The sequence below is a fragment of the Peromyscus californicus genome, unplaced genomic scaffold, assembly GCF_007827085.1.
Source record: "Peromyscus californicus insignis strain IS unplaced genomic scaffold, ASM782708v3 Scaffold_23__1_contigs__length_62951481, whole genome shotgun sequence".
In the NCBI taxonomy this organism is placed as follows: Eukaryota; Metazoa; Chordata; class Mammalia; order Rodentia; family Cricetidae; genus Peromyscus; species Peromyscus californicus.
The window spans coordinates 44,640,902-44,667,434 of NW_026294534.1; the positions used below are offsets into that span (position 1 = coordinate 44,640,902).

At 35.8% G+C, this 26,533-nt stretch overlaps 1 protein-coding gene across 1 annotated transcript in view; it reads left to right on the top strand.

Moving 5' to 3' along the window:
• The window catches only part of Vegfc (vascular endothelial growth factor C), a 103,254-nt gene that overhangs the window by 67,867 nt on the left and 8,854 nt on the right, over positions 1-26,533 (top strand). Inside the window, exons 2-4 of the mRNA XM_052752289.1 lie at positions 4,002-4,203; positions 6,317-6,507; positions 17,483-17,634. Of these exons, the coding sequence (XP_052608249.1) occupies positions 4,002-4,203; positions 6,317-6,507; positions 17,483-17,634 (545 nt within the window). The remainder of the gene's footprint in view (positions 1-4,001; positions 4,204-6,316; positions 6,508-17,482; positions 17,635-26,533) is intronic.

Sequence of the window (26,533 nt, forward strand, 5' to 3'; positions counted from 1 at the left end):
ATATATGCACCTTTTGGGCTCTCATAAAACTATAATAGAGTGATAAACTCCTTTTCATTGACTCTTACCCATTATATCACTTCGGATTATTATCATTTGGTAACAATATATAAATTTAAGAAAAAGAAAGTTTTCATAATAGCAGTATATGGATTTCCCCATGAGTTTCAACTCCATCCAGTTATTAATAAACATTCAGTTTATACATGCATATTATAATACTTGATAGTAGTTTGAAAAATGCTTAGCATTTGTTTATAGACTTTTAAAAACAAATTTTTAATCCCAACAAATTCAGCATGTCTTTCATGATTCCTATCTAATATTGATCCTCTGGGATTTTTCAAGTAGAAATACATACATGCAATCATGTCATCTCTCTATCAGCCATCTGAACAAACTTTAATCAAACCAAGGCATCTGAAGGAACATTAGTGTATGACATAAAGTTATCAGTTACACCTGAGAGCCCTCTTTCTTTAGGACTTTCTCGGCTTCTGTTATGGCTTTTCATACTGGAGAAGAAACATAGAATGCAGGTGAAAAGGCTCTTTTTCATTGTGTGATTCCAAGAAATTGAGATTGGTGCAACACAAGTCTTAAAAGGCCTTATTAATAGAAAACCCAGAGCCAGATGTTGGGGTGAAAGCTGAAAGATCAAGGAAGCAGAACAGCCAGCCATTAGCTTACCTCTACAAAATTCTCAGCCTCAAGAGAGTGAGTTCCTGTTTCCTCACGCCTTATATGCCTTTCTGGGTCCTGCCATATTACTTCCTGGGATTAAAGGCGTGTGTCACTGCCTGGTTGTTTCTCTCCTGTAACCCAGTGTGGCCTTGAACTCACAGAGATCCAAACGGATCTCTGCCTCCTGATTGGTAGGATTAAAGGTGTGTGCCAGCACTGTCTGACCTCTATGTCTAATCTAGTGACTGGCTCTGTCCTCTGATCCTCAGGTAAGCTTTATTGGGGTACACTATATATCACCACAGATTGGCGTCATTGTTCTGCTAATGTTGAGACTGAGGTGATTGTTTCTGTTGTCATTTTCTGCTCATCGCCTTGCTAACTTACTTTTGACTTTTGTTTCACCTGAAAATGTTTCACTGGGTATCTTTGGGGTCATTATTTACTAATACATCAATGCCAAAAAGACATCCAAGGATAACTACTAATATCTCCTAGTTATCAACCCTTTTTTAACATGCAAAATTATTTTCAGTTGTAGATTGCATTGAAGCTTTATTTCAAGTTATGTATCCATTTGTAAGATCCTCTCTTTTAAACTACAGGGAAATTCTGGAAAACGAACACCACAAATATTCAAGCAAATCACCTAAGTGTTCTAGAAAATAGTGAACACAAAGATTGAAGAGTCTGTTAAGAATAAACTTGACTTTCATGTAAATAGCTCTTCCCTTTGAGGGATTTTTGCATGTCACTTGCTCAGTTGAGAACTCATTGTAGATTGCTGAGGCCTCTTCATGTCTTCAAAAGTAGAATGTGAATTGAATGCTTCACAATTAGATGGTCAAATGTAATCTTTTGGAGGAAATGTACATTCGGACGACTAAATGTAGGTCTTCCATATACTCTATCACTGTTCCTTGGAATACTAACTGAGCACCTACCACTCCATCGCCAACAGTGCTCAATTCCTAGCTTGCTAGTCACTTAGTGTGAAAATGCAGGGGTCTGATCAGAAGAAATTCTGCATCACACCTTTTGATTACAACAGTGTAAAAGCTTCATTTTAACTAAGGACAATCCAATGACAGTTCCTCTGCTGTCTGCAGCAAGTGCATTATACTTTTAAGTTGTTTCCTTTGAATCATCACAAAAACTCCATGAAAAGACATTATTGCTATTTCACAAAGTAAGATGATGCTCAAAGAGTTGAAGTTTAATATTAGACAATATAATAGGAGATTTCAATCCAAGATGGAGATAATCTGGGTTTTTCAATGTTAAAAGCTATCTTTCATACAAATGTAATACTGTAATGACCGTCTAGTGGGAAATAGGAAATGGGTAGCTCAGCCTGTAACCCACTTTTATTCCATTTATTTGTAATAACCTCTGCTCTTTTCAGTGATTATTATAATTTAAATACTATATCAAAGGCACATTCTATGAAATTATAAGAGCTAATATGATAGCCTGCAATGTATTTACAGATGATTATTTTTATTCTGATTATTAAAAGTTATGTATGTACATTACTTAAAACTTAATACAAAGTATATTAAAAACATAACTCACCCTAAGCATAATTAGTTTTTGCTGTATCTCATTTACTCAAAACAGTATACATTTATTCAATATGTAAATTTTGTTCAAAAAGTATATGTTTTGTTCTTGTGTGTTAATGTACATATTGTGCACTTTTGCCATGTTTCAATCACCATTTTGTAATGTGATTCTATTACTTTCTGTGATTTCTGTTGTTTTTGCAACTTGTTTGACCAATTCTTTATTTTCTATATAACACTTGTTCACATTCATATATGGACAGACTTGCAATGAGTTTGTAATGTATACCTTGATAAAACAACATCAGTTATGCAAAGTGTAATTCCAAAGTGAATTTGCTGTCTTCACAGAAGGTGTAAGGTCCCATCATCTTGCAATACAGTATTTTCCTTGAGCCATTACAAATATATACTCCCACTGATACTCAAAAGAATTATTTTTCCCTCCGTGTGGTTATCATCCAGTGTATATACCCATGGTCCATCTAATGTTCTGTGCATGTCCCCCATGTGGTAGAAGTGTCCTGGTGGTGCTGCTCTTCTTTGTTCAGTGAACACATGACCTACTCTGCATTTCTATGGGATATGATAAGGTCAGAAGTTGAATGTAGTCTTAGCAGAGTTGTAGGGGAAGAGCTCTAGCAACCTTGCTGTCACACACAGGCCCTCACTGTTCCTTGCTTTCTGAAGGCTATTTAACCATTAGATGCTAATAGAAGCATTATGACATTTTATCATACTTGGCAGTTAACCAAAAATATATCTGATCACTGTTTTATTCTCTAGTTTTATTAAGGATTGATTGGCAAACAATCTCACACACACACACACACACACACACACACACACACACACACACACACACATAATGTATTAAATAAGCCTTGATACACATGCACATGGTATTTTGAAATGCTCAGAAGCTGTTATCACATGTATCATCTTATGGAACAAGCTTCCTTCAGTCACTTTGCCTTCATAACTGTTCTCTCCATCAGTAAACATTTTAGATCTGCACACTTTTGATTCTTGAGCTTTGTGTCATCTGTGAGCGTATCCCCAAGCAAATACACCATGTATATAAATTGGGAAGTTATGATATTGCATCATTTTTCAGTGATGTTAAGATCTCCTCTGAAGTTCAACTTCAAGTATGGATTTCATGCTGCCATAACTGGTCCAGCTTGTTCTCCTTTCTCTTAGTGCTAGGAGTCAAGCCCAGGGCTTTGAGCATTCTAAGCAAGTGCTCTATCACTAATACAGCCTTCAATCCAACTTTAAAAGTCTGTTACATAATTGTGTTTTAATTAAAATTAATATGTATCTATTTTAAAGACTATATGTTTAAAGGCTAGTTGTATAGATGCTGGTACATAACTTTAGGGGAAATTCGTGTCATTTTGCTTATGTATGGTGGGAGGGAAATATATATGTGAATAAATTTTTAAGCCAACAAATTTGTCAATATGCAAAAAAGCTGTGACTACCGCAAAGAATTTTAAAATCATTTTAAAAATTATATCTCACTTTTTTTGTCTTAAAAACAAATACAGTTTAACTGTGCTAATTCAGAGACATGAAGTATTAATATGAATTTAATTTTACCATAAGATTTTTAAGCAAGTCAGTGTTTGTTAATAAGACTTGTAGTAGCAGATTCAGTGTCTGTCACGTTAAACCAGAAGGGTTTTGAGTTTGTCTTCCTAAACTCTCAGTGTGGTGAAGAGCTGATCTTGTACTTTTGTCTGACAGGCTTTCGCAGGCAAAGACCTGGAGGAGCAGTTGCGGTCAGTGTCCAGTGTGGATGAGCTCATGTCTGTCCTGTACCCAGACTACTGGAAAATGTACAAGTGCCAGCTAAGGAAAGGTGGCTGGCAGCAGCCCACCCTCAACACCAGGACAGGGGACACAGTAAAATTTGCTGCTGCACATTATAACACAGAGATCCTGAAAAGTAAGTACGGGCAACGAAGTGCGTGAAGAACCTCAGGCGTTCCACAGTGGTGATGATGATGGTGTGGGCCTCTGCTTCCAGCTCAATATACCTTAAGTCCTCCCACAATAAAGAAAATAGGAGTGAGCAGAAGTACTTTGAATAAAACACTTGGGGAATTCTTTTTACATAGTTAGATGATTTCTTGAAATTCATAACTAGGAGACACATGCATATGAACACACATTTATTTTGAGAATTGAGACAATAGTCCACTGTAAACATGTGAAAATACTTAATAAATTTTCTAGTACTGTGTTAATTTATTTGAATTGCTTAGGTTAGTTTAATGGTTTGTATCTCAAGAAAATGGATATTTTAAGAAAAACAGCAATGCATGAATTTTCTTTTTTTATTTCTATTTAAACATGCTCAATTTCACTTTTGTGCTAGAACATTTATTCATTGTGCATAAGATGCATAAAACTCTGGGCACTATTTTCATAGACAGGTGGACAGACAGACAAACACACACTGAAAGTAATGAAAGAAAAATAGTTGCTCACCACACCTGACCTTCCGAAAGCTACTTTCTGTCTTGTTACCTCAGAGATAACTGGTTCAGAATTGCCTTTTATGAAGTAGTTAAATAGCTACCATAACATTTCACAAAAACATTATGATGTTGTGTAAAATGGTGTAATACGAGTGGACAGGCCAATTTAGAAAAAGCTTTCTTTAGTTTTGAATATTTCTGTGTTTTAAAGCTTGGTATTGGGGCCAGGTAGATGACTCAGTAGGCAAGACAGCTTGCTATGCAAGCACAAAGACCTGAGTTTGAATCCCCAGGACCCATGTAAAGGTATGCATGGCTACGGGTGCCTGCAACCCCAGCATTGCAGAGAACAGACAACGGAAAGCCCTGTGAACTAGATCGTCAGCCAGCTTGGCGTCATCAGCCAGCTTAGCATCTGGCTCACTGAGAAAACCTATCTCAAGACAAGACAGAGAATGATAGAGGAGCCAAGTCTTCTTCTAGCTCTGTGGCACCCCACCACACACACCCACACCCACACACACACACACACACACACAATGATAGTGCAAAGTATGTTTAAAGCAAAACCAGACAAATTAACTGGAATCATGGTGGAATAAGCCATAATTTATTGCCCTTAAAAAGTGTTACTTTAGAGGAAATATGGAAGATGCAAACTACAGCACTTAGCAACTGCATCATTTTTATTATAGTAGAGTCAATAGTATCACAGGAAAACCAACAACTTATGAAAGCAGACGTCCAAGACAAAGCATATGAAGGGAATAGGAAATTTGATTTTCCTGGAAAGAGTCAGTTTAGGTTACAAGTCATAATAGGTGGAAAATAACCTTGTTTTGAACATAGCTACTGTCATGACATTATTCAAAAGTGTTGGATAGCTTGCCTGAAAACGAGTTTTGAATTGACACCAAAACCATACTTTTCTTTTCATTTACTTGTCAGTTTAAAAAGAAAAGCAAAAAACATGCTGTTTACTTTTGCTTCATTACCACAAAAATTGTACATGCCAGGCAAAGGGCGTAGCTTTGTTTTTGCACATCTTGTAAACATCCATATATTAAATTTTCCTTTTTTTAAGCAAGAATAACCAAACGTTTGTGTTAGGATAATGGTGTGACTTTTTAAATCCTTAACTCAATTCTAATTTTTTGTTACCTCCTTGTAGAGACCATTTTAACAGGAAACTTCCTCAGTCATCCTGCTAAATCTTATTTTACATTCCCATACAGTCAGTGGTTTCTTTAATTTTTTACACTAAATCTTAAAGTCTCAAGTCAAATATGATTAACTCTTATATTTTTTGGTTGTGAGCCTAGCCTTTAAGGGCTGAGCCATCTCTCCAGGCACCAGGAAGTCAACGACTGTCCCACTGAGGGAAACTTCAGAAAGAGTAAGCCTCCGTGGATCCATTTGGGAGCTGGGTGGCGGGCCTCTCAATGACTCAGAGAGCAAAGAATAAAAGACAACCACCACCACCAACAACAAAAAATATGATGAGCTTCCCAACGCGTAGGCTTTGCTTCTCCCTTGGTGGCTTCTGTGTAACTTACTGACTTCCCTATGACTCGACAGGTATTGATCATGAGTGGAGAAAGACTCAATGCATGCCACGTGAGGTGTGTATAGATGTGGGGAAGGAGTTTGGAGCAGCCACAAACACCTTCTTTAAACCTCCATGTGTGTCCGTCTACAGATGTGGGGGCTGCTGCAACAGCGAGGGGCTCCAGTGCATGAACTCCAGCACAGGTTACCTCAGCAAGACGGTAGGTACTTCCACGCTCTTTTCAGTGTGAGAGCCCTCTCTGTCGTCCGGGGGAATAGGAATGTAGACTTCCGATCCCATTGCAGCGACTTACTTCAAGTGGGAAGGTCTTACGTTTTCTTGGGGGCATGAAGTAAATGTTTCAATTAGCCTCTGTTTTGGAAGCTCCAGTTTCACAAAGAAAGAAATGAATGCATTGTAGACTCTGCTCCTACAGTAGAGTCAAAGTCTCGTCAAGAAAACAATAAATATGCATGACATAATACAATCGCATGTGTGTATACAGAGTTATACTATATATCATCTACAGCATATGTAGAATATAGAATATATATGTCTACCTGCACTATATATACATTCATTTATAGCTGTGTTTGTGTTGAACTTTAACAATAACCATCATCAGGGACTAGAGAGAGAACTCAGTTGTTAACATTGCTTAATTGGGAAGCGCACGGTTCTGAGCTCAGTATCTAGTACCAATGTACTGCACAGTCATATGAGTTTATAATTCCTATGCTAAGGAGTCAAAGATAGGCTCACTAGCCAGCCAAGCTAACTCAGTAAACAAGCCCATGTCTCAGTGAGAGACACTGTCTCTAGTACTCTAGTAACACAGTAGATGGCTCCTGAAATATTATACCTGAGGTTGACCTCTGGCTGTCATATGTACATGAACTTGTACTCCCTCACACATGGACAACACACACACACACACACACACACACACACACACACACACACACACACACACACCAACCATTTTTCATTTAGCAACAAAGTGCGTATTTAAACATTTAAGTTTAAATCCTCTGGCTTTAGAAATGTAGCAGAAATACACACTCAAAATATAAAGTTAAATAATCACACACTGTGGTGCAATGAAAAAAGGAAAAAAAAATTGAAACTGTGATTTAATTTGCACAGTGTAAAATTTTGTCAAATTGATTGTTTACGGCATACATACTTTAGCTGATCAACAATTGTTTATCAGCTAAACATTGTCTTACTTTGTTGTAATGTCAATGACTGTGGAAATTAAGACCATTCCCTCAATTATTACTGGTCTATCCAGTTAAAAGTTAATCTTTAAGCCTAACTAAGAGGTATGTGTGATGGTACTAGGGCAAAGGGGAGTAGGTGATCCCTACGAATTGAAGAGAGCCAAGAAAACAGGATGTACAAGAAGGATCAGACAATAGTATATTAGGAGATACTGAAGGGTAAGTTACAGGGCAGTCATCGGGCCTTGGTGAATACTATAATCTTATTCTAAAAGCAGTGGGGCTCAGTAAATGACCTTTAAGCTGAAGAATGACAATATTAGACATGTGTTGTTTACAATAACATGTCGGTGTTAACATGAGAACAGGGGGTAGATGTGGAAGAGAGGAAACTGAGGTGTGGAAAGCAGAAAGGATACCCTCTCACTAACTGGGAAGAGCAGCAGAGATACCTTGATGCACTATGACAGTGGAAACATTGGGATTTGAGAAACTTGGAGGACAGCTAACATTTGTCTGAAGACCCCTCTTAGCCAATTGCACACTCATGGTCTCTCATCGACTACTGTGTTTGCTTTTCATGGTGATCTACTTCATGTCTCTCCTGGTTTCCATAATCCATACTTAAAATTGTGACTCAGCTTGCTTGCTCCTAGAAAGTCGGGCAGTATGCCTATGACTGCCTGAGAAGCAACCAAGTCAACCTCATTCTCCCCCATTTCCACTTCATTGTTACACTGTCATCAGTTTGCTCAAGCCAAGCATTCTTTAAACTGAAAGTTCAATCAAGAATTCCACTAAATAAACGTAACTTTCAAGTATCTCTGGAGCCCAAATAACGTCTTCACTCTGATGTTGTCCACATTTATCTCTGACTAGGACCATAAAACATGAATCTAACAGCTACTGTCCTACGTCCATACTTAGTTCCTTCCAACACACTTGCAACATTTTGTAGTGAAGTAAACTCCTTCCAGTAGTACTGTATTCTTGAGTTTGGGACAGCATTTATCCAGTGTACTGATAAGCTTGTGTTTGCCTGTTGGAATACCCAGAAAAGCATGTCCCCTCATCCACAAAGACCGAAAGTTGAAATACGTTTTATCGTTCCCTTCTTTAAGACGCGATTTCCCGGGCCCGCCATAATCCCTGCCTCTCAGCTCCCATCTCTGATTGCTTTGACCCTCAAAAGCTGCTTTTCACTGCTCCTTAAATTCTGTTAACTCTTGGATCATGTAGCTGTTCGCCTGCCTATCATTTCAGTGTTGTGCAGCCTGTCAGAAACATCACCTGACATCTTCCTGCTTGGTTCCCAAATCTCCGTTTACCCAGTGAGGCTCTGCTCACCCTCAGGGTTACTTATACAAGCCATTTCTGCATTTCCATGACATCGTGCTGTAATTGTTCCATAGCTACTTTTGTTACCCATCATTCGCCATCATCCCATCATCTGTCATGTTTTTATTTTTATTCTTTATTCTTTTCCCTTAACTCCAAGAAAACAAAAATTGTTCATTAACCTAGAGAAAACAGTGCAATACTTGGCACGTGGTAAACACTTGGCCTGAGTAGAGTGAATACTCAAATAAAAGGATATTACTTCAAGATCAGAGGTTGAGTTTGGGGTATGCTGGTTTTGGAGTTTGAAAATACTAAAAGGTGCAGATATTAGAGTGATGTTGGACGTAGAATTCTAGTGATGTGGTTGGGTCTATTAACTTTTGATTTGAGAGAAAGCATCATGTTGCTAATTGTTATTTGAAGTGAAGTTTAATGTGCTTATTAGTAGCAAATTTATCAGAAGAGAAAAAACAAATGCCAAGGTAAAAATCAGCATTCATTATTTATTGTTATTCATGATTAATTATTTACCTCAGCCACTACTTTGCTTCATTTTGTAAAACCATGCTCTCCTCCTACCCACAGGATCCTCTTGCATGGTTTTGTTTAGATTAAAAGAATGCATTTAACTTAAATTCAGTTAAGTGAGTGGTATCTTATACTCTTTTACAGTAAGTTGTAACATATACATTCTGTCCAAATAGGATTTAGTATGTGGCCACGATAATTGTATTTGGGGCTGGAGAGATCACTCAGAGGTTAGGAATGCTGATCTTATACAGGAACAGAGTTCAATTCCCAGCACCAAGATCTGGTGGGTCACAAACGCCCGTAACTTCGACTTGAGTGGACCCACTTTCCCTAGTGTACATATCCCCCACTTCTGCACATACATACACAAAATGAAAATGCAACTTATAAAATAAAATTAATATTCATCCAGTCATTAAAAGTAGTGTAGGTGTTATGAATGAGGCCTCCTCCAGTTTATGGAAGTCTATTCAATGAACTTTATATCCCAAGTGGCTAAAGCATGAAACTCCCCAAGGAAGGAAGGAGTGGTCAGTTATGTTTTCTCTTTTTAATGCAGTTTGTTACATCTACTTGATAACTTTCTCCTAAGTTTATAAAAAAAAAATCTTACCAATTTACATGTGAGAATGTGTGAAGATTTCTCTCCAATTAAAAAAAAATAACTTTCTTACTGCTAAATTTCTTTAAGGTAAAAGGAAAAACAAAAACAAAACAAAAAATCCCAAACAAATATTAAAAAAAAAACACGAAGCTTTGTTTTGTTAAAGTTTCAGACACATATTTGAGCAATCAAAGTCACCAGTCTGAGTCATATAAACTTTAAGAACACCAGGACTTCAAGTGTTGTGTCTGGATTGTTGATTTTTTTTCTAAATGGAAACTTCATAGAAATGTTTTCTTATGGGTCTCCGTGAAGGGCAGGTTATCAGAATGCGTGAGGAAGCCAGTTTCTAGTTGCAAAGTAAAACCACATGGGCTGAGCATTCCAAACTGAAGTAATCAATAACAACTGCTCAGAGGCCTCCCCCTTGAACATCCAGAAACATACAGATTGGATGCCATCTTCACCTCTTGCATAAACATGCCCTAAGTGTATTTTCTTTTGTGAAGTTGTATATTTAGGAGACAAAAACCGAAAGCTAAAGTGAATCTTGCGCAAAGTAAATTATTTGGCGGTGAAAGTGGAGGCAGAAGAAGACATCTTTGTAGCCACACGCCTGGTGTAAGCAGCTCTCGAATATTCCTTTTTACCCTAAATGCCATCCTAAAGATAGGAATAAATGAAGAAAAGTTACTAGGACCATGGATCTCACTGAAAGGCCTGAAGTTTGCTTTGAAGAAACTGGGCCCTTTTTGCATAATCATTAGCACCAGGCCAGAGCTGCCTGCCTAGCCTTCATGAGCTAATTTTGAGCATTGTTTAAAATGCTGTGTTTCCATCGCAAAAAGAATTCTCAATTTATGTTTCATTATTTTTATAAAATCACATAAACATATGTATTCCCCAAATCATTCCTGTCTATATTTAAATAAAATGTGTCATAATCTCTTTGTGGCATAATATATTTATGCCTCAGTATAGACTGGAAACTTGTAGTAAAAGTGGGCATACTATTGCTTTATACTGTAGCTGGAAACACTTCTTCCAGAACGCTGCGGTAGTGGGAAAGATTCATTTATTCCACTCATATTTATTCATATATTGGATAAATAGAATGTGATTTGTGTTGTTTCTTTAGCAAGTTAATATTTGGCAAGTAAAGTTTAGAAAACAGATTTCATCTTGATGGGGAGAAAGAGCCCAGGAAGAGATAGTAGAAAGTTTTGCAATAGTCATATTTTCCTGAAGAGAGTAGTAAAGGCATCTGTAGAACATGCTAATTTGGTCCAATAAAGATATTGATATGTTAAAATTCTATCAACTACTCTGAAAACTCCTGAATCGGGGTTTTAACCTATTTGTAACACAGTGTATGAATTTCATGCATGACAGTATATTAAAATTTAGTTCAGAGCTGGATGTCAAAACTGTCTTCTCTCTGCTTTTCATTCCAGATCCCATCTATGTTCCACAGGCTTTGAACAGCTGCTTGTGCAGCTGGAACACTAAGTTTGACAGCTAGCCTGAACTTTGAACTTTCGTCTTTTCCCATTTTTAGAAATTATTAGTTTAAATGTTTGGTAGTTTTAAGTCTGATTTTACTATTGCTGGTATACCCTCTAGCCACAGCCTTTTATTTTTGTGTTAAACGTGCTCAAAGTTAGGATTGAGGAAACGCGAATTGTATTTTAGACATGAAGATGTTTTAAAAGTCTCAATTTTGATCATATTAGTATTCAAAAATATGCCCTTTGAATTTAGTAATAAACTGTAGCCCAGTCTATTCCCAACAAAGAAGTTCTGCACTTTTTCTTGAACAGCTTGTAAGGTGTATGGAAATGGGAACTGTTGATCTGCAGCAGTTGCTATGCTGGGTAAACACTATTGTTTCAAAGTGTGCTTTATTTGAAATCCATTCTTGTTGGTGAGAATTAATCATTATATATTCTTATTAAAGAATGCCAGTAGATAACAACAGAGAACCTAAAGTCAGAAATATTTCCCATTTCTCTCTACTTGGCACACATAGAATATAAAATTAGCAGTTTTTCAATTTTTTGACTTTAAAGAATGCCTTCTTTATATACATGCCTTTTTAAATCTATCCACAAACCAAAACAAAGCATATAAACATATATAACACCTGTTTATAAGGAATATTTTTACAACTTAAATATTAGATCAAATATGAATTAATATTATGTGTTGTTCTGGAAGTACTTTCTTCATAGCACAATACTGTTTTAGTAAATATCAGACTGTAATTGATTACATTTTTACATAGATTGTGCTATCTTTTAGTACCTACTGAATAGACACATTGGATATGGAACATTATTTAATTCTGTAAGCCATGCCTGAATTTTATACTTTGAATGTAAAGTGAATAAAAAATGCTACTATGTACAGATTAAAAACAGAAATTAGTCTAACAACAGTGTGAGAATAGTATTGAAGCATGGTAAAATCCACTTGCTGTTTCAAACATCATTATGTTTATATAGAATCTACTGACAGAAGATTGTAGTTAAGTTTTCAGATGTCACATAATGGCCAGAGAAGACATCACATGAAGGTTCACCACAGTTTCCTGTTTACTAAGAGTATCTATTAGAAACTATGTGGTGCCTTAAAAATTCTCCCCTGGTGTCTGTCACTGTGGTGTATTCATGTGTGTGCAACAACATGTACGTGTGTGTGTGTGTGTGTGTGTGTGTGTGTGATCAGTACATACACACATGTGTGTTGCCTTCACTCTTACTGATTATACTATTAACCATGAGCTGCTTAAGGATAAACATCATTAATGACAGCTATCGTGCTGGAATTCCAGCAAAGACCTTTGCTGTTTATAGATACTCAATAAATAAATTATTGATGATATGAACAAAGAAAATAGTTTAAACAGTAACAAAAAATAAACATCAGAATCCATTTAACCAATATTTACATTAATCTTGGTAGCTGTTGTTGTGGTTAAAAAAAAAAAAGGGAGTGGGGAGAAGGCAGAATCCAGACTCATCAGTAGACATTACCATTATCACCATTATCATCATTATTTTATAGATAATGGATTGGAGGTTTAGGATTATGATAGCTGTTCCTCAGCTACAGTTATAAATGGCAATTCCAAGACTCTACCCATTACCTGTTATTCTTTAAGACCTCCAACTCACCAGGCGGTGGTGGCGCACACCTTTAATCCCAGCACTCGGGAGGCAGAGCCAGGAGGATCTTTGTGAGTTCGAGGCTAGCAGAGCGAGATCCAGGACAGGCGCAAAGCTACACAGAGAAACCCTGTCTCGAAAAACCAAAAAAAAAAAAAAAAAAAAAAAAAAAAAAGACCTCCAACTCTTGGTTCTTGTTTCATACTAGGGAATGACTAAGGACAAAAGCAACCAACTCTTTGAAGAGTATGTATATTTAGTTTGAAAGTGGCACATGCATTTTTAAAATGTACTTCCAGTGATTGATTATCGACTTGTGTTTTAAAGTTTATGCTTTCTAAGCATATATCATCTGAATAGGAAAAGAGGCCTATGCGTTCATTCTAAGTAATACTGAATTTAGCATAGTTATGGAAAAATCACGAATTAACATGCAAATCAGCACACTTACAAAATTTAAAATGTCAGACATATTTCCGTCGACATACACACACAGGGCAATACAAAAGGAAATTGGAAACTAGAGGAGCCCCTTGAGTATGCAGCAGAAGCTGGCATAGGTGCAGTTCGCCTCAGTACACACACAATTGGCAGTGTTTCCCAAGTTGAGAGATGGATACAACCTACTTTATATAAAGAACCCTACTTTTCACATTAATCAAAACTTCTCTGGATCCCTAACCTTTCCTCACTGACATCATCAACTACAGAATGAAGAAAGCTCCCTGAAAAAAAACTTGTCAAACGCTTTGCAAGGAAAGTCTCTTGCTTGCAGCCCGTTTGTCCCTGTAGGTCACAGTAACTCAGTTCAGCTTCCCTATTGCCCACTTAGCCACAGTGAAATGTGACAACATTAGTTGTGATTTTGTTTTCCTTTCGTTTGGTTAACTCCGAAGCACCACGGTAGCTGCCGTGCTTATTAAAGCTCTCAGCATATGGCAGAAGCAGCTCTACATAGTGCTCTGACTTTAAGCCTCTTCACCTGCTACATCATCCCTTTCCTTATTTATTCATGCACACACCCCTTCCTACCTTTCGGATGCTCACAGCTGTGTTGATTTTTCTAAGAATATCCTTTATTAATACACAGTTTAACTGTCCTGCATCTGACCAGAACAATTCTTCAAAGGTCTTGCTATTAAATACAACCCATCCATGGATGAATATTATCTACGAGCTTGTAAGAATGGTTCCATGATCACTTAGGCTGCCCATTGTGGCCTTCTGGTCCCTTTCCCCCTTGGATAAATGGGTGGATGGAACTTGGAGTGAGTGGCGGCAACATTGTGGGTGGAGATGTTGCTGCCGAGGCTTGGGGGCGGGGCACTTCAACCGTGTGGCATAGGCATTATCTCCAAAACTGTCTTCTCTGTCACTGCTGGATTCTCTGCTCCTCGTCATGTAAGACAGTGTCAGTGGTGCAGTAGGAAACCTGTAACAGCAGATGCCCCAATGGTCTGCCACCTCTGAGTCCTTTTCCAGTCCTACTGGTCTCTCTTCTTGCCCCCCAGTTCACTTTGCTGCTCCTCTCCTAGAGATTTTGCCCATCCACCCCCGCAGAACTACTTGTGGTGTTCCTAGTCTCCACCCAGTCCCAACCATTAGGTAGGAGATACTTGCCTGACACTGAACCAAAGGCACCATTTTCAAGTTCTTCTCTCTTTCTTCGCCTCAGCTTCCATTGCGTATTCCCTCCGGGCTTCCCCCTGAGTAGTTTACATTCTCACAAGATACTTGTTTTCTCTGCCTCCTCTATGCTCCTGTCCCCCAGGATTCTATTATTACATGTGTTCTCTTTTCGTTCTCAATGATCTCACTGCATATCACAGTAATGCCCATGATTTTATTCACAACTTTGATACTGACAGTTCTTACAAAGCTCTCCAACAGCTCTAGATGCAAATATTTATCTTTTTATTATATAATCATTATTATACCTTTATTTACTGACCTATATGCCTTGCTATCATTGCTTATATAATTTAAGATATGTTTAAATATGCAAGTGAAATCATATAAAACTATAAAAATATTAAGAACTGAAGCACAGCTCAGCATTACATCAGATGCAAGAGCCCAGATTCTGTCCCCAGTGCCACAAAAATTAAAGAATAATTTATAAATATATTAAAATTCCTCTTTTTATGCACAACCTATGTATCCTCTGTACCACTTACTGGTGTTATAGGCTTAGCGCAAGTCCTAAAACAAAAGAAAAGTTGTAGCTTATGTAGACTTACAAGTTTTTTTCATAAAACAGCTATCTATAGGTAAGGAATGTCTGCCGTCAAATGAGAAGTTTCATGTCAGCAGCATAAACAAATGCATGCTCAGAAAAGAATTGCTCAAGATCATAATTCTGGCATGTTGAGATCATATATTATCTATAAAAATGTATAGTATTCTGGAAAATACATAGCCTTGAGAATTTATGCAAATAATAGCATCTCTATAGCAAACTATATACATAATCATATTCATGTACACTATGTTACATAATTTTCTTAACAATCCAAAGAAATAATACATTAGTTATTATCTTTAGTTAACTGATTTATTAAATATATATATATACCTTGGTAAAGCTTAACCACTTTTCCAAACCCATATAGTTCTTAAATGTGGAAGCTAAGAAAACTATCCTTTCTGGGTATATATAATCTTATATCTATCTTTCATGAACATGTTATGTTTTGCTAGAAAGTAGTTGAATTATTGAATGTTATCTAAGTACCCTTCAAATAAAGAAAATGTGAATCGTATAATTTAGATGGTCCTTTTTCATCAATGTAAGTTTATTTTGATACAGTAAAAACACAGAATTTCATATTGATTGTGTACTACATATTGTTTAAATATGTACACATTGTGTAATCAGGTTAAAAGCCTATTTCCTCAAATATTTATGTTATTTCTGCAAAAATACTGAATATACATCTGGCTTTTTCAGATGTACAATACACAATCCCCGTAAGTGGTCCCCTCACTGTGAAATGGTACCCCAGAGCTACTTATTACCTCCTAACTGCAGCATGGCCCATCATTCCTCCCCAGTTTCTGGAAGCCAACATTTCTACTCTTAATTTTAATGACATCAGTTACTTTATTTTGCACATGCATATGAGACCACATAGTACCTGTGTTTCTGGGCCTGGCTTATTGCACTTTACACAGTCTTAAATTCCACCCACGATGTCATAAATAATTGTATTTCTTTCTTTATAATTCAGCAGAAAGGTCTTCCTGGTGTGTGACCAAAGCTGTCAAATGTATTTTTACCCCTCGCCATTGTCAGCAATGGTTAAGTGATGGCATGAAATGACGGCCAAGGAGCAGGGGGCAGTTCCACAGCTCTGAGGCATTTCTCCCTTTGGAGAACTTCTCAGATTGCTATGGCAATACAGAGTAACACAGGGTTCAACTGTCATTTTTTTTTTTTACTATAAATAGATCTTACAAACAAGCAGTTAATGGGTAAGGTTACCATTCTTTCTAGTAATAAGTTGGCTTGTGATCTTTAGAAATTGAAATCCACTTAGTCTATAGGTTATCCCTCCTGCCCTTTTTGAGACCTGTAATTCTCTGCAAACTAGAAATGCAGAAAACACCTTAGTCACATCTCATCTTTAGACTCGAGTCCAACAGCATGTAAAATGCCCCCACTTTCTTTTCAACTCCTTTTTATAAGGTCTGTCAAGATTGCAATAACACAGCTTTGTTTGTTAAAATAATAGATCACTTGTTTTTATTTTAAATGTTGCAAATTCTTGAGATCTGAGATGTGTAAAACATTCAAGAAGAAATTTCATTTGGAATGAAAATTAGTTTTATAACTGTAATTTATGTCTATGGATTTGGTTTACATAAAATAGGACTTAACTAAGCATTTCTAGGCTGTGTCCAGTAGCTTTGCTTGTAAGTCAGGAAGATATTTACTACAGAAAATCTGTGTTGAATTTTAAAGCCCTAGGCTTTTAAGACCTTGATACTGAGTAATCCGGGACTCTGAAATAATTCTTTTTCCTTGAACACACTGGTCTGTCACTGCTCTGTTCTATGTCATTAGCTGGTCATCATACTTATAATATAATCCATAGCTAGTGATATGATGTAAGCATCTGAAATATTTATTATTCTGATGGAAGGTACTATTTAGGAGCAAACCACTTTTTATTGTTTATCATTTGAAAAGCACTAATGCTCTGCCTATGTTACGCAAAACCAAGTCATAACAAGCTAATCTCATGCACTCTTTTGGACTCCAACATTTAGCATAGAAGTCCTCGGTAGCATCTATATAATATTTTTCTTCTTTTTGTCCCTTTGTAGTTGTTTGAAATTACAGTGCCTCTCTCTCAAGGCCCCAAACCAGTCACAATCAGTTTTGCCAATCATACTTCCTGCCGATGCATGTCTAAACTGGACGTTTACAGACAAGTTCATTCAATTATTAGACGTTCTCTGCCAGCAACATTATCACAGTGAGTATGAATTAAGTCTGTTCTTTTCTACATCTTCTCCTAACTTAAAATTATCTTCAAATAAACACAAGTTTATCAAAGGAAATTTTATAAAGATGGTTATATTTCTCATCAAATACAAAACATAAAATATTATGCAATAATAGTAGAATTATACTGACTACCCATTGAATAAGCAGGGTAGTTCACCATATAAAAGGACATTCTATAGAATGGTGCACATCCCACCACTGTTCATACAAGTAATGAAGTAGCCACATTGATTTAACATCTGTGAAGTTGAGTACTCACTTAGAAATTATGCTAAAGCTTAAAAATTTAAGCCTTAGTGATTTAAGTTTAAAACAAATATCAGCCATACATATTACGATGATACAGTAAAATACAGTTGAAATATAGCTTTCTATTTCTTGTTTCAGCAAAGATTGACTATTGAAATCATATTTAATTACTTGAATTTTCTCTTCATATAAATAACTTGAAATAACATTAAAAATGTCATTTAACATTCAAGTTGTTCTCCTGTCATTCTTTTATTATAGCAGAGAGTACCATTTTTCAAAGGGAAGGGCAGAGCATCAATTTGGACACTGTGAATAAGTTATATTGGAATAATTTTTATTGTCATTTGGGTCCTAGGAACTTTGAACCCCCAGACAGAGATGGAGCTCAGTGTTCTTTTTTATTCCTATGTAGTAGTATCATACATAATTCCAGCACTTATTATAACAGCATAAGTAGATGGACAATATGTAGTACAAAATATTAAAAAACACACTCACCTTTGGGGCTTCAACACAAAATGTACTGCACTAACAGTGGTCTTCCCATGGGATTTCTTCATGATGCTCAACTTAAGCTGTCAGATAAGTGACTCTCTTTGGAACATTTTAGGGGAACTCAGTTATAGCCTGATATTAACACAAATCTGTCCTCCTTGGCTTGAAGAAGAAAAAATCTCACAGTTATCTCTGAAGAGCAGGTCCTCCCTGTCATCTCATTCATGCAGCCCTCAGAGAGCTGGTCAATTTCTAGACCTTATTTCCTCGGGCAAAGCATCCATTCTGAGAACTTTAGGTATCATCTTTGTGTTCATGGTTCCCAAAAATTTTATTTGAAGATCTGATCATATTCTTGCTTGTCAATAATTTTCTACATGTAACTTTTATTTCCATACAATTATATTAGCTATATGCTAAACCTAAAGACTAGTTCAGTCCATTCTATTTCTCTGTTTGTCAAAGCACAAAGTTCTCATATTCTTTCGAGTCTTTGAAATTGCAGTTATCCCCAATTATTGCTTCTTTTATCCCACACAAGTATTATTCTTGATTTGAGAGGAGGGGGAGATACCTCTTCCAACTTACATTCAGTTCTCCTCACTTATATTCATCCACTTTATTCTGTGTGGATGTCGGATTTAGCATATCAGCATCAAGTCCGTCTCTTGGTACCAGGTCTTTCCCCCCATTCCTGTCCACTGTCGTAAGCAAGCTTCAAAAGACATCATTTGATCTGTCCAAACAAGAATGATGCCTTCTGTTGCTTAAAGAATTGAGCACAAATTTCTCACCATCATTTTTCTTTGTCATCTTACTTGGCATTATTCTCCATGTCTGTGTTTTACAAAATCTGATTCCCTGGTCACAAGGTCATTTCCTGTGCTGTGTCTTGTTTCTATTATGATTTTTAGCTTGAAGTAAGTTCTCTTTCTTTTTTTCCTTTCTAAGGCCACATCCATTTCTTAGCGCTCAGATGAAGGTTTTCCACTGCATTTGTCTCATCCAAATTCCACAGTCAGCACTGCTTCTGTGTTAAGATGGCAGCATTGCTTTTTGCTCTGGACATTATGCTTTAGAGATGTAACCATGTTATTACATGTACATCAAGTTGGTTTATTTCGCGGGTACTATATTCTATTAAACTGATAAGTGATTATGTTTCCATGACAAATATGACAGGCAAATCAATGTGCTACAAAATAGAAATAGAAGGGTGTAAACATAGAAGGAATACACACACACACACATACACACACACACACACACACACACACACACAGAATGAGAACGTTATATTATGTAAAGACATAAGTATCTTTTGAGATATGGTTTCTCTCTGTAGCTTTGTCCTGGAACTTACAGTGTAGACCAGGCTAGCCTTGTACTCACAGAGATCTGCCTACCTCTGCTTCCTAAGTGCTGGCATTAAAGGTGTGAGCCACCACTGTCTGACAGGTATCTTAAAGCTACTAGTGGTGAATTTATTGGTTAATTGGTTGATGTCTGCTGTGTCCAATGAAAATGTAAGGAAATTGAACAGTCTAGTGGCAATGGTAAGGATGATTTAATTAGATATTTGTCCATTAAATCAGTATGGTATTAAATAATGAAAAGACTAAGGCTGTGAGTTCGAAGTAGTGAACATCAGCCTAGGAATCCTCATGTTTTTGTAAAAATATGAGGCTAGAATAGGAAGTTTAAAGATAGATAAGTGACATGAAAAGGTTCAACGTGGTAAAAGCATCTTAAACTGTATTTAATGCATCATAAAATGGCTGCAAATTATTATTTGAAGCCAATTATGATACGATGTCAGTCTTTGAAGTAGTGTCAACTTGAAAAGAAAGATAAAGGGGGTTGTAAAATAGAAAATTCTAGCTCAGATTATAATTCATCTTTGATTTGTTTACTGAATTGTTATAAAATGTTGGCACTAAAATACTAAATAAAATGTACTTGATAGTAAGAAGTTACATTTATTGGGATTTAAGGGGAGAGTTTCATTATTGTAAGGACTCTTATCTTTGCTGAGGAGGACAGAAGATACATAGCCCAGGCACCTTCTTATTTAAGACTTGAGAACTCAATGTTTTTAGTCCATTAATCTGTAATAGATCCTCAGTCCCATTGCTTAAAGGTTCAAAAGTCATGACATTTTCTTTTTCCAGCTTTAATTACCCAGTTTTCCCTTTAAGTTTGAAGATCATACATTAGTCTTGTTCTTTAAATATAAAGAGATGAGCATAAAAATAATTTACTAACATTTATAAAAGAGTAGATATAGAATACTCGCATTAAATTAAGACATAAATTGAAACATAACCTTAAATTATCTCATCAGAAAGAATTTTTTTCTCAGCATTCATAAGAAGGCATTTTAGGATGTTCTAGAAATACCCTCTTTGCAAGTTTAAAATCTGTATGGACATACATCATTATTTTTTGAAATCTTAAAGTATATGTCTGCTCATCATTTTCTACAATATTCTCTCTATACATATACAAAATATATATGTATGCATATATATACATGTGTTTATATAGAGAGATACAGAATATATACATATGTTTACATATATATACAAATATAGATTATGTATGAATATATGCATATGTTTATTGATACAGATATAGAATATATGTGTATATATTCTAACATGCTCATTTAGGAGTTCTTGGCATGAATGAACGTACCAGTAAAATTCAGTCAAGAGAAGCATTGTTTAAACCCTGCGGCATTATTTTTTTCTAACAAGATATTATGTAGTAGCCGCATGGTCTGGTTTATCGAAGATTGCCTTTGACATCACAGCATTTCTGAGGCTGGCAGCTTCACTAGGAGAAGAAACAACAAAGTGTAAATAACAGAGTATTCTGCCAGTTCTTCTTCTTCATTGACACCATGCCTGTGATTTTTCCCAGCCGACAGCAAAATTAGAGTGATAAATTCAAAATTCTACGCTATGCTTTTAAACCATTAAACACCAGCCTAAGGAGTCTTCTTTCTTTCTTATTTTTTTAAGGTGTTGAGGAGAGTAGAAAGTTTTGTGTACTGAAAAATGGCGAAACAAATTTCAGTATAACCAAAACATTTTATGTGTTTTAATGCTCACAAAATGGAAAATAATTATTATTTTAACCTGGTTGATAGACTATGTCAGTTCTTGTGAAGGGAAAGATACAAAGAAGATGGGGTATATTTGTTTTCATCGATGAGCTAGTAGTATAATTAATAAAATTCCACAGGCTACATGAGAGTTCTCCTTGTAGTACATTCTATAATTGGGCCAATGACTAATGTCATGTATCCACCATCATATTATTACACAGAAGAATTCCATTGCCCTTGAAATCCCATGTTACACCTATTCATATCTCCTTCCCTGGTACTCCTGACAACAGGGAGTTATTTTGAGGTCATGTAATTGTCATTTGGTTTGGGTTTTAGTTTCCTGCTAGTGAAGTATGGTTGTGACAGGGTACTAAGTCCAGAGACATTGATGGATACTTTTTAACTGCATTTCTGATTACATAACTTTATGCATTCTCTGGCTTAATTTAATTCACTTAAATTCAATGAGGAAATAAAATCTGACAAACTGATGTAGTAATTTTTATTGTTCCGTCCTATTAAAACCTCTGTAAAAATAAATAAAGCAGAGGTTTTGATACCTGCTCCGCATACCTTGTTCACCTGGATCCCTCCTCTCCTAATCATACAGTTTTAAATGCCAGTACTCTGTGCCCAGTTAACCAGTCAGTGACCATACAGCATGATTGCTTCATATCCAGTGGTGGGCAGCCTTTTGTGACACAGTAATGCTTTACAACAGTTGTTTGGAACTATATAAAAAGAAAAGGTATTTGATGTTTTCAATTCACTTTTTAAACTAATGAAATACTTTCTTATTCTTTCAAATAATGCTTGTCAAATTTATGAAATGCATCCGTTAGACTTACGCACCATCTTTTTCATTGAGAACTGGACAAAGCCTGCCTCCATCCACTCTTCTTCCAGTCAGCAGACTAACAGAACACAGGCAAGCAACATCACAGACAAGGCAACAACTCATGGGGATCAACAAAATTCTATTCAAGACAAATAAGCATATGCACATTGTTTAGATGTAGGAATATTGACTATAGGCCTTTATGTTTTAAACTTCCAAATCTTAAGATACATTTCTTGCTATATTGGATGAAAGAAGTTTCATGACATCATTAAACACAAGGCCACTTTGTGCATCAAGTCCTTCTCTATCCCAGCCAGATCCCAGATAATGACATGGAGACTAATTACTAGTTATGAAAGCTTGGCTTTAGCTTAGGCTTGTCCCACAAGCTCCTATAACTTCAATTAATCCATTTATATAAATCTATGTTTTGACTTGTGGCCTTTTACCTTTCTTTCCCATTCTGTGTGTCTGAATCATTCTGCTTCTCTCTGGTGCCTCAATTATCTCCTCCTACTTCCTCTCTCTCTGCCCAGAAGTCCCACCCTCTAGCTCCTGCCTAGCCATTGGCTGTTCAACTTTTTATTATACCAATCACAGCACTACACCTTCACATAGTGTACAAATATCCCACAACCACTTTATATACATGTGGTATGAGTGTGTTTGTGTGTGGGAACTGAACTATAGTAAAAATATATAGTAACAGACACACATGTAGTAACAAACACTCTACCATTCAGCTATGCCTCCAGAAGCTTTACTAATTTTTATTCATTGTTAAGCAGTATAGAAGAGCTGTAACTGAATAAATGTCTATATAAGCATAAAAGTGTATTCATGAGACTTGAATAATGAAGTTAAGTTAAAAAAAATGGAATGAAGCTAGTGGAGGATTTTATCCAGAATTCTATAGCCTTTACATCACCAGAATTCAGCTGTCCTTCCATTTGATACTCAGACAACAATCTTTGAAAAAATGTCTGGATATATAGAATTGAAGTTCATCAATTGAAGTGACATCGACAGTTGACATTTAAGCAAGCAAATCTTTAGCTTGATATTTACCAAAATTGTTAATGTAGCTAGGATTCCCTTTAATTACTTTTTTGGCATATGTAGGGTTAGGCTTATACTCATATTAAAACATCATTTTGTAGCTAAACAATATAAAATTTTGTCAATTGTGCTATAAAACTCCAAATAAATTAAGGTGATTAATTTATAAAGTAAATTATATAAAGATTGTAGTTCTTTGAAAGAATCATAACATCTCAGTTCATTTCTGTCAAATGCCAAATAGAAGTAGTAGTGTGTTTTAGTTCATTTCATGTTGATTTGGCAAGTCAAGGATCTCTAAGTATATAAAATCCCAGTGCCAAAATGTAGAACAAATGAGTCACAAATATAGCAAGCATGAAGTAGCATGCCAAAATATTCAAAGTGTAGGAGCTACTAATCATTACCCAACATTTAGAATTACTCTACCCTGAATGCTTTCTAAATTTTCAGAGATGTAATGGACTAATAAAATTGACTTTATCATTGAACACATCATTTTTTTCCCATTGAGAAATGTATAGAGCCTTGAATTCATGACCACTTATTTCAAACAGCAAAATCAATTGCTAGCAAATTTGTCAAGGAAGTTTTCAAATAATGAAATAATTCTTATAAAAGCAACTTCATCCTTCATAAAAGTTACAAATTCTGTTTAAAGGGGAAAGTAAGAAACTTTTATTTGCTTACATGGTTCCCAACATAAATCTACATGAAAAAATATTCTATGCCTTGCAGAAAGCGTATGCTTCAAGTAATATGCTTTGTAAATGTAGCACATGAAATATCTTATTTATAAAAATGTATATATGCATGTTAATCATTCATTACTTTTGAATATCAATTTCAATGTCATGAAAATGCCTTGAAGATTGAAAAATAAAGCCTATAAGCACATTGTGCTAATCCTTCTATCTATTCTGACACTACTTCCTTTCATTACAATATAGTAACATTTAAAAATTTTGTTTCCACCTCATTTTTAGAATAGTATGCTATAAATCCTAAGATTTTGCTTCTTGCATATGAAGGAGGGAGTGTCATTTAACAGTTATATAAATATATTTACCCAAATACTGGCTTCTTTAATTCAATAATATCCAGCATAATTTCAGGTTTCAACATTAGTATGTTTATGATTAGTAATATTTTCTTATTTGTGTGAAACGTCTCATATATTTTAGAAATTTAAATTGTGTTTCAAGATGATTAGAATCCAAAACAGTTAGTTCCCTTTAAGCAAGCCATTACTAACTGCTCTGAAGTGTGTGTTGTCAAGCATGTTGCAGGTATAACATAATGGAAAGTGTTGGCCAAAGCTTCTATTTTTGTTCCACATGAGCACGAAAAAGAAAAAGAGGTGCTACAGCCAGATCATGTGAACTTTGCATTTACTACATAGGAAAATACATATCTGGATGTTTGTATAACGTTCCCAAAGTAAATCTCTGCAATTGTGTCTACACATAAAGTTCATATATTTAAATTTACAGTTTTGAGAATGCTGTACCATAAAAAAATGAAAACTCTGTGTAGAAGAAAGAAATTTGTTTTCTTTTCCTGCTTACTAAACGTGGAGACCTGCCTGGGTGGACAGAACAAAGGCATAAATCCTCCCAAGCTCCCCTAAAAGGGGAGATCCTTATTGCTCCAATAACTGAGGGCTAGAAGCTGAGAGGACTCCTGTAACTCTGCCATTTAAATAGCTTAGATCTTTGTTTTGTCAAAAATTTAGACTGAAAAAAAAAAAAAGATCACTGCAACCAAATATATACATACCACAGGTGGGAGAGGGGACCTGTGTCTGAGACTTTGTATGAACATATTAATGCATATTTGTATCTGTGTGTAACTGAAAAAAAAACTGTTGAAATTCATTTTTACTGCATCACTCTGCCATTTCATTTGGGACTATATGGCCTTGCCTTTATTTGGATTTTTTTTTTTTGAGAAGCTTTCTCACATAGGACAGACTAGCCTCAAACTTATTATATAGCCCAAGACGATGGCCTGGAACTCTTGATGCATCTTCCTTAGGATCTTGGGTGCTGGAAGTAGTGTCATATGTCATCTCATTGGGCTTAAAATGTACATTTTGACTCTTCAATTAATTTCATGTTCCATGTTCCAGCTGTAACCAACAGCTAGAAACATACTACATCAAACAAATGTAGGATAAATTACATATTGGCAAAATGAAAAAGAAGTGATTTCTACAGCCATCATAGCAATATGTGTCCACCTATAACCAATATGTGCTATCACTATATATAGAAGGATAATAAAGATTATTTCATGGTAGGATACTAAAGTTTGGCTAGAACTTACATACTAAATTATTACTATTGGTTTGGAAAACTGATAAATACTGTTTAAAATTATCATGGACAATACACATTCATGACCAAATTATAAAATAAAATAATAACTGTATTAGTTACTTTCTATTGCTGTGATAAAATAACCAAGACAACAGTTTAAAAAAAAAGAATTTATTTAAGGGTTTATGGTGCCAAAGGGATAACAGTCCATTACCATCTTCATGGGAGATCATGGAAGCATGGTTCTGGAGCAGTAGCTAAGATCTTGACCCACATGCATGAATCGGAAAGCTAACTCAAAATGGCATCGGTCTTTTGAAACTTCAGTATCTGCCCCCAATGACATTTCCTCTAGCAAGCCAAAAACATCTTCCCCAAACATCTGTCAAATGAAGACCAAGTATCCAGATATCTGGGACTTATGGGGAACCCCTCCTTCAAACCACCACAATGACAAAATAATGCAGTGGACAGAGATTTTCCCTTAGGATTAGCTGAATTTTTTAGGATAGTATGACATGTTCCAGCAAATACTAAGTGGACAAACAAAGTTTAAACATGTTGCCTTGTTGTTGACTTTTGCTTTTGGTTGTCTTCCAAGAAGAAAGACTGAAATATATAAACAAAAATAGTAAGAGAAGTAATAGCACACTGGGGATATGGACCAGAATGAACGTACATTTCTCATAGTCTTAATTCATTATCACACAAGTAAATAAAGATGTTACATCTTTAAGATTAAAACCAAAAGGCATATAGCATACCCAGGATAAAACAAGCAACT